Source organism: Triticum dicoccoides, chromosome 5A (assembly GCF_002162155.2).
Source record: "Triticum dicoccoides isolate Atlit2015 ecotype Zavitan chromosome 5A, WEW_v2.0, whole genome shotgun sequence".
NCBI lineage: Eukaryota > Viridiplantae > Streptophyta > Magnoliopsida > Poales > Poaceae > Triticum > Triticum dicoccoides.
Window position 1 is genome coordinate 625,648,659 of NC_041388.1, and position 12,771 is coordinate 625,661,429.

Below are 12,771 nucleotides of genomic sequence, written 5' to 3' on the forward strand. Positions count from 1 at the left end.
TGTTATGCCTTGAACCTTATTTAAGTCTAGCAGCGGAGCGATACTCATACGGATGTCTATGATTTGTATATTTATGCAAAGCCTCGTTCAAATCTAGCTGGTAGGGGCATGTCTACAAGCCTTATCTCCATTAGAGGGAGGTGCACTCCTCCAGCTGGAAGATACGATGCCGCTGGCCAGGTCGTAGAGAATGTGAAAATTTTGCTGCATGATGTTGCCAATGAATGTAGTTTCGTCATTGGCGGCACATTGTTCCTTTCATCCCCCAAAGCTCACCGCCGCATACACATCCTGATGTCGTCCACGGGAACCCAGTATTTTTTGAAAGATAGCTGAGAGCAGCGATAAAAGCGTTACAAAGGTGGAGATCCAGAGATCAGGGAAGAAAGAAAGAAGAATTAAGGTAAAGGTGCATGCCTGTAGGCCAATCCTCATGTCGTACAAGGGAGCCGGTAGATTGCCGAGACTCCAGGATTGATTTTGGACGATTTCATTCATTTGTGCATTGATCAGATTGTAATAGTTAAACTTCCTATCATTACTAAAAGAGCTTCCTAAATCAATATTTCAATCTTCAGACAAAAGCAGTCAGCTGTCCACATAAACCGCCCACGATGGTGCCACACTCACAATCGGCTCATATTTTTTACGGTCCGTCCCAACAAAAGCTACCTGGGATAACCCCTTACACAGTCGGTTTTGGCATCGACTGCAATATGTAGCAGTACGAAACTCGCTCCACATTCCACATTTGTTTCCTTTCTTTAAGAAAGGATATCTGTATATACATGCATAGCAAAGTGAGATAATGTAGTATATACATGCAGTCATTGGTGCAGCCAGTCTTCGCGTTCATCTACCGCGTTTAATTTACCTAAGAAAGATGTCAGAGAATCAACGGTGATGCAAGACGACACATCTTCTTCCCAGCCGAGCTAACATCATCAAATTTGCATGTAGATTACCATGAATCTTGACTGCGATGGTGCGGAGTTTTATTACAGGTAAGAGCAGCGTGGTGTGCGGTCATCTAGAACTTCACCTTCTGCTGGGGGTGCGCTCTTCTCAACAATCAACCGTGCACCACGCCAGCAAATGCCCAAAGTTAGCTGCAGTTGTCATCTCGTCTGCCCTGGTGATCGAGTTCACGCCAGGATCTGACATCTCTGCAGTTCTCATCCCGTCTCGCCCTGGTGATCGAGTTCACGCCAGGATCTGACTATCTCTGAGTCTATAATCCCTAAGAGAAGCTCAAAATATTTCAATCGACTTTTGTTTGCCCATTATCGGCATCCGGTGATCCATCTGGAAGGAGACCCAGGAGAGGCAGAGGCAGCAGAGAGCTGAGGTTGCAGATGACGATCAGCAGAGCCAGATTTTCAAAGTTGTCCTTGGTGACTCCTAGAAACTGAGTTAGGCCCGCGCCCACCAGACCGCCGGCAACACTTCCCGCGTTGGAAATGGACATCAGTGTGGCAAACAATGTCGCTTCCACTCCCAGAGGACACAATCTCGCGGCCAACACCAACACGGGCATGAACGAAGCCTAACAAACAATTTTGGACATCATTGGTGTTTGTGTCAGAAGAGTGTAATCATAAATGTGAAAAGGAGCAAATGCAAATGCGTAGTCCCCGAGTTAACTAATCATTGCAATAGTGTTCCATACCTGACCAAGGACTGTGAGAATCAAGGAATCCCCAATGGAGAACCATTCATCACTTATCCCCAGCTTCCTATTGAGCCCAGTGACAAGAAGAACCTGGAAGTGGAAACACACAAGACCTAAGCATGATTTGCCAACAAAGAGTAAGTAGGACTGCTAGAATAAGTACGCAGAGAAGAGGACCTGTGTCATTCCAAGGGCAGAACCTAAAATTGTTGTCACAAGAAAGATTTTTCTTAGTGGAACTGCCTTCAGGAACGAATTATATATTCCGACGCCCAGCAAGGATGCAACAGATGTAACGAGTGTGACACGCCCTAGAAACTCTGGAGTGAATCCAATCTTGTTTGTGCTGAAATTCAATAGAGTAACATAATCAGCCATATTAAAAAGATGACGATCACACAAAATACTAAGGTACATATGTACAACCAAATAGCTTATGGTCCTGTTCCCTTTTGTATTTAGAGTTTTGTAACACTAGCATCTTAGAAACTTCATATTTTTCTTCAGAATCCAAAAGTATGTTTACAGAATATAGAGCCAGGTCTAACAGAACAATCCATAGCAATCAAGTAATCAAATAATCGAGTCTGTTGAACATACACGAAATAAAACATGGCAGAATCCGACTGTGGTGTCGCTTGCCAAAGGAATATGAACAAAGTAGGCAAGAAAATGTTCGGTTGCTTTACAGCAGTCCAAATCTGCCTGATCTGCTGCTTAGAGCTTTCAATCAACCTTGAACTTGAAAGTGAGATGGAACGTTCCTCAGTAGGCAAACGCTTTTCATTTACAAGAACTGCAACAGCAGATGTCATCAGGGGTAAAAATGCTGTAACACCAAAGACAAATCTGCATTTAGTGAAACACCTGATCAGTGAAGTGTAATATGAGAGGTGTCATTAGCTTTTACGAAGTTCCTTCGCGCCAAGGAGCAAACCTTACACCATAAGTATCCACAAGAGAACCACTGAAGTATGCGCTCACAATTGCCCCAAAGGCTGAAGATCCCCAACACAGTGACTGGAGAGATCCAGATGTGCTCTGTGACTCACCCCGAGCTCTCTCAACAACCATAGAATCAACCACCTGCAGTATTTTCACTTCTCGTTAATGACAAAACAAACTACGAGTACTAACACTAGTATCTTGACATGGGTCAAACACAAAGATGAGCTCATTAGGTACAGAAGGAGATATTTCTGTTTTTAGAATATATTTCAGATATTCTTTCTGAACTTTTGACAAGTGAGGCCCATACTGAGTTGAGTTCTTTGAAGAATGTATCAAATATCAACATAAAATAAATTGCATATATGATCTATGTTGAGCTCCTTATGATTTAAAAAACAGTTCAAAATATATTCGGAGCATCATGAATTACATAATCCTCCTATTATCAGGCTGTGTCATGATAGCACGTGCATATGACTGCTGCTACAGGGGATGACCAAACCTAACGGAAATGCTAGCAAGTTGTGCTCCATTTGAAACAGTAAAAGCATTGGATCAGACCATCCCATTATGGACCAATTCGAGCTGTACTCCTAAAGGGGTTTATCATTTTCTGAATGTCAAACTGTCAAGGATTAAACAAAACTGAGTAACTAACTACTACACCAGCAGGATGTTTGCTTTATCTATAAAGCAGGGTGAAAGCCTATTTTGAGAACTACTACACCAGCATAATTGATGATCAATTCAAAGGAAAAAAATAAAATATTGTGAACATACTTTTTCTGCTCACTTACAACATCAGAGAAGGCAACTGCAAGAGATCCAAGAATAATAGAGAGCGCTGCACTGTACTTGTCATCCACAATTGTTGCCATCAAACTCCATGAAATTGCTCCAAGGAGTCCTGACAGAATGAGGTACGACCTTCTTCGATAACCAAAGAGAGGGACGGAATCACTGCATCGTAAATCACAACAATATAGTTCATGATTTAAGTGTGTACAACATAAAAGAGCTGCAGGAACGAGATTTGATATGTCGGTGATACCTGATAAAACCATAAAGAGGCTTGACCAACCACGGCAAAGCTGAGAAACCAGTTATAACTGCAGTCTAGATAACAGGAACCAAATTATTCTCTGTGCCAACAGGTATTGCCCAAGACTTAAAACGTTAGCAGAAAAAGAGCATCTGGTAAAGATGGTGATGGTCATACCTCTGCTGGATCAAGTTGAAGATCATCTTTTAAGTAAAAGCTGACAGCTAGTCTTGAAAGACCTAAAACTCCTTGCACAAAATAAACAGTGGCAACAGCCACATTATCTGGGGACAAATCCACCCCAAATGCTTTGGAGTAAGCTGACTTGGACTTGCTACTGGATAAACCATCTGTCCCGCGTTGATTGTTTTCCCATTTTTCAAGATCTTCATTCCTAGTGTCCCCTTTAGTCGAAGTTGCCTGATATCTTGGTGTCGCACTTCCTACAGTAGGTAATATAATAGGAATGATGGTGCTATAAATATTATAGGATGGATGAATATGGTGTTGTTTCTGTTGTATTGATCCGACCCAGGTGTGGGGTATATATAGAGTACAATATGAGGGAGAGATTTGGAGTAGGGGACAAGTCGTACATGGTTTAAACCAATCCTATCTCTAACTTAAACATAATTATACTTCTAATATTCCCCCTCAGTCGTAGCGGGAGTGAAGCGGGCGATGGCGACTGAATTTGAACTCTTATGCTTCCGTCGTCTTCTCTTCTCCGCCATCATCAATTGAGTCTCTGATGGGTCGGCACCCAGGGCGGTGACTACGTCCCCTTCTGGTGCCTTCCCGCCTTCTCCTCTATTCCCTCCCACAGTCACATGGGGAGTGGCGTGGACGCTAGTGACGACGCGGACGCTGTTGACTGAAGTTGTTGCCGATGTGTTGCTGTAGACCAAGCCATTAATGTCGATGTCGAGGTAGCCGATCATGGTGATGTAGCCGTGGTCGATGTAGTCGTGATCGATGGTGTGGTCGTCGTGGATGATGAAGCCGCACAAAGCCGGAGGCGCAAAAAATGCGCTATGACGGAGCTGCAGACGTGGACAATGCACCTTGCGAATGTCAGAGGGTGCCGTCGGCGATGAGTCCACCGGTTTTGCCAAGACCGGAGGAGGCCCATCGAGCACACATCGATTTTGCCAGAACCGTGTGCCCGTGTAGGGGTCGTCAATGTAGTGACATCGTGTCGATGCAGTCATGCCGTCGTGGATGACGCGGTCTATGCCATCGTCGTTACGCGGTCATTGCCATCGTCGTGGTCGCGTCTTGCAGAAAAGTCTGTCAGAGGACGCTAGGTGTCCATCTTGTGGACGAGGCGGCGGCCTGTGTTGACGATGATGGTGATGAAGACCACGTTGGTGAAGACCTTGGCGATAAAGTGTCGGCGATGATGTTGCAGCGGCATGTCGACGATGATGAGTCGTTTGAAGGCGTCCCTCCGCGACGACAAAGTGTCGATGTCATGCCGTATTGAAGAAGTATGTTGGCTCGTAGTCCGGCGTAGTCGTACAGCTCGGAGCAGGGATTTGGCTTGATGAAGAATATCTGGTGCAGATCATGTTCGGTGTCAAAGTCGTATGCTGCGTGGTGATAGCCAGACATGCATACATACATGCATCCGACGGATCTGAATCTTGGAGATTTCAGATGATACGTGCTTGGCCTGCTAGCTCGTCTGCTGTGGTACTGCTTGCGTGGCCTCTCCGTGGACGATGTCGCCCGCCTGGTGTCGTTGCTGGGGCCGGCTTGGAGTCCCGGTTGCAGAGAGGGCGGTACAGCTGTCGTCGTTGGAGTCGTTATAGGCACCGTGACCGGGAGATCCACCTAGAGGTTGGATGACTGCCAGGGATTAACGCCCTCCCGCGATCGGACGTGCGTATCCTGCTTCTGTTCTTCTGGTGCTCGTTGCATCCGCTGGTGGAGACCGGCTTGGATCCTCAAGGCGACAGAAGGATGTTGATGACGACCCACGCTACCAGCCGGTGTCGCCAGGAGTTGCGCCCGTGATCCGGACGCGCATGTGGTTGATGTAGATCGCTCGGTGTAGTGGTACGTGCCTCGAAGTCGAAGAAGACTCGCGGGCCCTTCCGGAGTCCCGCGCTGCGAGCCGGCTCGGTGAAGAAGGAGCGTCGTAGATCGGATTTCCCACAGCAGGTGCCCCTTAGGGCGTGGAGTTCATGCTCCATGTAGTGGCGGAGTCCGACTGGTCCAGCAGGAGGCGCTCGATCGGGTCTGAGCTGAAGAGGATGGCGCGATTGGAGTCGAGGGCGGGTGGCGCCGGTCCACCTTGCTGCCCGGGCCACGCGTGATGAGTGTTTGCATCGGCCGGCTGCTCCAGCGCCTGGCCATGCATACGCCTGCTCCTGGATCGCTTGCTGCATGTGTTCCCCGGCACTGCATACTGATTTTTTTTATCACCGGATTTGAGGGTTATTGGTCGATCGAATTTATTTGGTGGCTAAAAGAAATCTATCTAATCTAAAGTACCAAGGGAATCGATCTACTGATGATGAACTCGAAAATTGGATCTAAAACTACGAGACCGATCTAATCTTTGGTTGATCGGGTGCCGCGCCCCCGGGAAGAGGAGACTAATCTTCCCGGGGGCGGCGCGCTGCGGAAGTGTTGGAAGGAACCTAGGATCGGCGTCGTGAGACTAACCGCTCTAATACCATGTAAATATTATAGGATGGATGAATATGGTGTTGTTTCTGTTGTATTGATCCGACCCAGGTGTGGGGTATATATAGAGTACAATATGAGGGAGAGATTTGGAGTAGGGGACAAGTCGTACATGGTTTAAACCAATCCTATCTCTAACTTAAACATAATTCCTATCTCTAACTTAAACATAATTATACTTCTAATAGGTGCATCTCACAACAGTGTCCAAAACTAAATATTTAAGTAGCTTTGTCTAAGAAGTACCAACCAAAAACACCAAGTACCAACCAAAAACACCAGCTCAGATGATAAATTACACGAGTCACTAACTCAGTAGGCAGGCAAGATTAGGAAATTAAGAGCATGACCACCATGTTATAATGAACATTTATGCTAAGGCAGTGTGCCACCCACCAGGAAACACGGCAACAATCCTTCTAATAAGTTTATGCTACAAATTGTAAGGACCATTAGGCAGGGAAAGAGCAACAATCCCCAAATGTTCGATGGCTCGATATAATGCAATTCAAGGCACACAGATGATAACTCTACTCTGCCTTGATGCAGGAGCAAAAAAGAAGTTAGCCCCTCCTGCATAGAGTACAGCATGTAAGAAAATCAGATGAGATCTATGTCACCATGTGTAAGCCCCAAACATTCAGCAATGCTAATCAGTTGAAATTCATAGCCGTGGCACTCCAGAACTAGCTTCCGCGTGGTTTTTCTTATCCCTCTTGTTGCAATCCAAACCCCCTCCCCCGAAATATCCTCAACCGCACAACCACTCGCGAAATATCTTGCAGATAACTTCTCTCGTTAGTTAAGCTCGCGTGGCTCACCGGTTAGGCTGTCCGTGGAGGCGACCCCGCCGACGGGTTCGACGGGGAGGGGAGGCGGGGCGGAGGCGTCCTCCTCATCGCACGAGCCGCGGTCGCCGGAACCGCTGCTGGTGGTGGTCGCGGGGGTTACCTCCGGCGAGCGGCCGCAGCGGCAGCGAGGTCCCCGCGGGCGGCGGCCGCGGTGCGCGGCCACTGGGTACGAGGAGGACGAGGTGGAGGCGGAGGCGGAGGCGGCGGCCGCGGCGGGGCTGGGCAGCGGGGGCGACGGCGGGGGGAGCAGGAAGCTGCTGAAGGCCATCTGCATGCTTGCGGAGTCCTCTCTCTCTTTCTCTCCCTCCTCCCGTTCCTTTCCTTCCACCGCGCCAAGCTCACAAGTCTCACCTTCTCTCTCTTTTTTTTTTGAGGGGTGTCTCACCTTCTCTCTCTCTTGGACCGAAGCCGCTCGGCCCGAGCCCGCTCAAGCCCGTCATGGTCTTGGGCCTTGGCACGAAATTTATCCTGCTTCACGTGAGTGTTCGTCCCGTCTCGCTGAAGGATTTCCTCCCACCTGTGGCACTGGGCCAGCACATATTCACTGTTTTCTTCGTTCGCTGGATTCCAATTGCGTTCGCTGCGTTCATTCATTGGATTGGTTTCCCCCGGTATTTTTTCCGTTTTTTTGGTTTTTCTTTACTAGTAAGCGTGCACGTGCAACGCACGTATTATAATTAATAATAATAATAATCTATTTTAAATCATATTAGTGGGCTTTTTTTACCGAGCCATTGAAATATGTCTCATGCCCAACAATGAAAGCGCGCGTGTAATACACGATCCACAGATATGTCTTCATGAGAAAAATCATGATCACATAAATTTATTATAATTTTTTACATATTTTTTAAAAAACAACAACTAAACAACATTATGTACTACGCCCTCTGTAAACTAAACTGAAAAATGTTTTATATTAACGTACAGAAGTAATAGGAGTATTTATCTTTGGGATCCTCCTCCGTCTTCATGTATTTTTAGAGGGATTATAAAATATTGGATTGTTTTTAGAAAGATAAAAATAATTAATTGAGTCACAATTGAAAAAATGACAAATATATTCATGTATTAAAATTTAGAAAACATAAATCCAAATAAAAAGGTGATTTTTAAAAAAAAATAAACATGCTAATATCACTCAACTTAGTCAAAGTCAACTGAAATCTAACTACACCTTTACAAATACTTCAATTTTGGATATGATTCATTCGTTGCCTACCTAGCAGCTAGCTTGGTTTCCGATTCAAGAACGCAATTGCTAATTAGCCGGTAAAAAAACTCAGCCGAGCGCTCGGCATCAGACGAACGGTTGGGCTGGATTGATTGGACTTTTGGTAATTTTCTGGCCCGTATCAATGGACAGGGAGCCGGTTCCTCGGTTAGGCCTCTCAGACCGTCACCTACCTTCCCACCGCTTCACGTAAAAAAATAAAAAAATCCCACCGCCCCTGACATTTCTCCCCGTCGTTCCCCATTCTTCCTTGGTCGCCAGCTCCCTCTCCCCACCGCCAACCAGAGGTTCGCAACCCCTGCTCTTCCCCGCCTTTTCGACGAATCCGGTCGCCCAAGTGGCCGAGGAGGTCCCTGAGCCTGGCATGCTCGCGAGCATCCCAGCGTTAGGCTCTGTCGGAGGCGCGACACTTCCACGCATGTGCTCTTCTCCGTCCTTCGAATCCGTTGGCCGAAGTGCCCAAGGATGGGCTCGAGCTCGGCATGCTCACGGGCGACCCAGCGCGGAGGCCCGCAACAAGACAACAAGGAGCGGGGCGTGGGTGCGCAAAAACATATGGGCACAGTTCGATGCCTCCACTGGTATGAGCAATATTTTTTTGAAATGAATTCTCATTTCTGTATTGACCATCAGGATTAATTCTGATTTGATCTTAGTCCTTAGACATTACTTTGTGTCAACTCTCTGGATTATCCTTTGCAATTAAATTTTAATTCATACTGTGCAGTTTACCGTGTACTAATGTGCCAATGTAATTTCAATTAGGTGTGCCTCTATTTGATGTTCTATTCAAGATCCCTGTACAATTGTGTTATTCAAGATACAATGGCACTCGATGATGCTTGCTAACAAGGTCTGCAATGCAATATGCACTGGACTGTTGCTTGCCAGATGACTGGAAGACGGCTACTTCATCCTCTCTTTTTCCTTCAGTTGAAGCAAGATAAATAAGATTCATGCATTGTAACGAAAGCTGCAAATTTAGCTAAGCTCAACTGATGGTGTAATATCTCTTCCTATGAGCAGCAGTAATGGTATCTTCTGTAGGAGTAATAAGGCGTTGCTGCATAAATATACTTGACTTTCAAATGAGCGTGTCAAGAGGTTTAATTAGTGTCGATCCCTACTCTAATTATAGCAGGATATCTCGTTCATGTACTATTTGAAACTTACCAATCAGATGTATAGAATAACAGAAATTTGCTAGATAAGCTAACATTACAAGGGGAAGTGAACATTAAACATTTCATATAGTGATTGGGAATATCTGATATGTCATCATTGTGTGTTTCCTGTTGTAGATAAATTTGCTTGCAAGGCTCTTGATGATATATCCATTTTCATCAAATTCTTAAGGGTATGGTCAATTGGAGAAGACATTACTATGACTACAAAGATCTGTTTTTCAGGTGATGAATTGTAACCTTATATTCTTTATTACTTGGAATTGAAAATCACTGAAACCAAACCATAATTACTTTGAAGAGAATATTTTATTGTTTTCTGTCATGCTCTTGTTCAGCGTAGGATGCATATCAATTATCACTATCATGGTATATTATTGCCATTGAGGAATCTTCCCATGTAGCAAATTTACCTCGAAAGTACAAAACTTTGGCAGATCACCATCAGGTGCAGACAGGTACGTACATTTATACAGAATTTATGATAATTCAAGGCACTTCACGCCCAGGAAAGCAACATTCAGGCAAGTCTCCATCACTACAACTACATCCACCAAGTTAAAGAAAAGGTTTCCAAGTCACCTCAATAGCAAACTCAAAGGAAAATGATGGATTCACACAGCTTTAAAGTAGGCATTTCTGAAAATAAAATCAAAATTGAATTAGAACACAACTTACAAAATTAAGGCGATTGGGAGATATGACAAAATTCCTGAAATCTCATAACATTTGTATCTGAATGGCAACAGAAAAAAGAAAAAAATCTGAATAACAGTAATTAAAAGGATAGAACACATAGTCAAAATTAGAAGGATTGAACAACATTAGCTTTAAATAGAATTAGCTCGTTGAGGCTGCAAGAACAACATACAAAGCTAGCATGGCTCAAGGGATGGATCATTGAAAATGCAAAGACCTTGTATCACACATTAGTTTAACATGAGAAGAAGTACACATGCAGAGAGTCATGAGGGACATGAGAATAACTATAGACAGAATCCAGTTTCTGAACTTTGAACTAAAATGCTACATTGCAATATATGAAATGAAAGGGGAATTCCATCCATAGCCTTCAAAATTTAGAATTTGGAGCACAGTATATCAAATCAAACAGAAAAAACTCGAAGAAATTTACCGATGAGGTATACGATGAAGGCGTGGCAGGGCCACTCTGTAGCGTTGTTCGAGGCATCGAGCAGCAACAGCCGTTAGCCACAAGAGAGGCCGACGGACGGGTGCCGCGCGCCATAGGAGATGCCAAAGGGCGGGGCCGGCGGCGGGCGGCGTGCACCATAGGAGATGGAGGAGGGCAGAGCTGGAGGCTGGCGTCGTAGGAGAGGCGCACGGGCAGGCCAATCCGATGGCGAGCAGCACGAAGTGAGGTTCTGCCGGCGACACAGGAGATGGTGGAAGGGCGGGTCCGGCGGCAGGTGCCGTGCGCCATAGGAGAGGCGGACGGGCAAGACGACGTCGAGCGGGGTGAAGGAAGGTTGCGCGGGCGGCGGGCGGCGTACAACCACAGAGGGGAGCGATCCGAAGGCAAAGGGAGCACGGCGGTGGGGAGGGAGGCAGGGGCGCAGCCCGGGCAGGTGAGGTGAACGTGATGAATGGGGGCTCAGATGCGTTTAGCGGCTTGTTGTGTGGCGGCTTGTTTGCCTGAGGTAGATCGTGGGAGGGGGGCTGCAGGACGTGGGCAGGGTAGTCTGCCCTGGCAGAACATTTAATCCAGATCGTTGATTTGTGTGGTAGATGCTTGATGTAATATAGAACGTTGGATGTAAATTAGTGGGATCGATCAAACGTCTCTGGTACTTCTGTGTACATTTTGTGGTGTGGTTTTAGGGGAATTCATGTTTGCTCTTTTAATAGTAGTATAGATATAGATATAGATGGTTTTCTGTTTTTCCATTTTTTCATCGTTTTTCTTCATTTTTTTCACATTTCTTACAGGTTTTTTCGTTTCTTCGTGGTTTTCTCAGGCTTTTGTATTTTCCCTGTTTTTTGTGTTTTTTTCTTTTTCCTTTGGTTTTGTTGTTTCTTTCTCGTTTTCATCATTTTTCTTTTTTCACTGTTTTTCTACACATTTTTGGTATTTTTCTAATACATTTTTCAAATATATTTTTTCTATACACATTTAACGTTTTTTAAATGCTTGATTAACATTTTTCAAATACAAGATTAACAGCTTTTTAATTCATTTTCAATATTTTCTCTATGCATATTTAATATTTTTCAAATGCTTGATTAAAATTCTTTTAAATAAAAGTTTAGGAATACACGGTAAACATTTTTTATGTACAAATTTAAGATATTTAAAATGCTTGTTAAACTTTTTGAAATAGAACTTTAACTTTTTTTAATAGGTCAACATTTTTTCTGTACACATTGAACATTTTTCAAATGCATGATTAAAACTTTTAAAATACTACTATTTTAACATTTTTTAAAGTGCTGGAGTAAAAAAATTAAAATTCTTCCCACACAATTTATATTTTTTGTATACTTTTCTGTATACATGAGAAAATTTTATTTATACACATTTAACATTTTTCAAATGCTTTGTTAACATTTTTGTCAAAAATGAAATGTGTTTTTTGTAATATATTTATTTGGAAGTATAAACAAAAGTAAAAAGGAAAAAAACATGAAAAAACGAGGTTGTGGCCTTTGTGTGCACTTGGGCCGGCCCATCTGGCGTTCCCCAATACTTCCCTACGTCTTGCTATAAGCAAGACATATTGGCGCCCGGGAGTAAGCCGTAGCACAAATGCGGCTGCGCATTTAGATCACATCGGGAGAAGAAGAGGCGGATGCAGAAATCCCACCAACCGACATCATTGGTAGCTCCCTCTGGTTTCCCTTGTATATGGAGATCTATTTGGCTTTTCGCGCGGAAGAAATCATAGGTAAAAACTTAGAGTCATGCTTTGGTTGTCATATATTCAATTTATGTGTCCTTTTGGCGGTAACATATCAACGATGAGATGACATCGTACGGAATGGAAGTCATATGGTTCAAACCTCAACTCAATGTGAATGCCATAACTAATTTGATTGACTATATGGAGGCATCTGGAGCTTTTGTCCCACTGCCCGACAGCTCTGATCTTGTGGATTGGCGTTCCGCACGCCGACCTATCTTT

At 44.5% G+C, this 12,771-nt stretch overlaps 1 protein-coding gene and 1 long non-coding RNA gene across 2 annotated transcripts; both read right to left on the reverse strand.

Annotated features, from left to right (window-relative positions):
• Positions 1-697: 697 nt before the first annotated feature.
• On the reverse strand, positions 698-7,544 carry LOC119303511 (folate-biopterin transporter 1, chloroplastic-like). Its single transcript, XM_037580645.1, has 9 exons — positions 7,181-7,544; positions 3,843-4,108; positions 3,675-3,739; positions 3,421-3,583; positions 2,610-2,758; positions 2,273-2,521; positions 1,850-2,018; positions 1,670-1,762; positions 698-1,546 (listed from the first exon to the last, which is right to left on the reverse strand). The coding sequence occupies exons 1-9, from the start codon at positions 7,482-7,484 to the stop codon at positions 1,262-1,264; spliced, it is 1,743 nt and encodes a 580-aa protein (XP_037436542.1). The 5' UTR covers positions 7,485-7,544; the 3' UTR covers positions 698-1,261.
• Positions 7,545-10,029: 2,485 nt separating this feature from the next.
• Positions 10,030-11,464, reverse strand: LOC119303512. The gene is made up of 2 exons (XR_005147931.1): positions 10,764-11,464; positions 10,030-10,267 (listed from the first exon to the last, which is right to left on the reverse strand). It is a non-coding gene; the product is annotated as an uncharacterized LOC119303512 (long non-coding RNA).
• Positions 11,465-12,771: the final 1,307 nt, after the last annotated feature.

Coding starts and splice junctions, on each gene's coding strand:
- LOC119303511 (XM_037580645.1), bottom strand. CDS start 7,484: ATGCAGATGGCCTTCAGCAGCTTCCTGCTCCCCCCGCCGTCGCCCCCG. Junction 2,522..2,609: donor GTGGATACTTATGGTGTAAG/GTTTGCTCCTTG, acceptor CACTAAATGCAG/ATTTGTCTTTGGTGTTACAG. Junction 2,019..2,272: donor TCTGCCATGTTTTATTTCGT/GTATGTTCAACA, acceptor ATTGAATTTCAG/CACAAACAAGATTGGATTCA.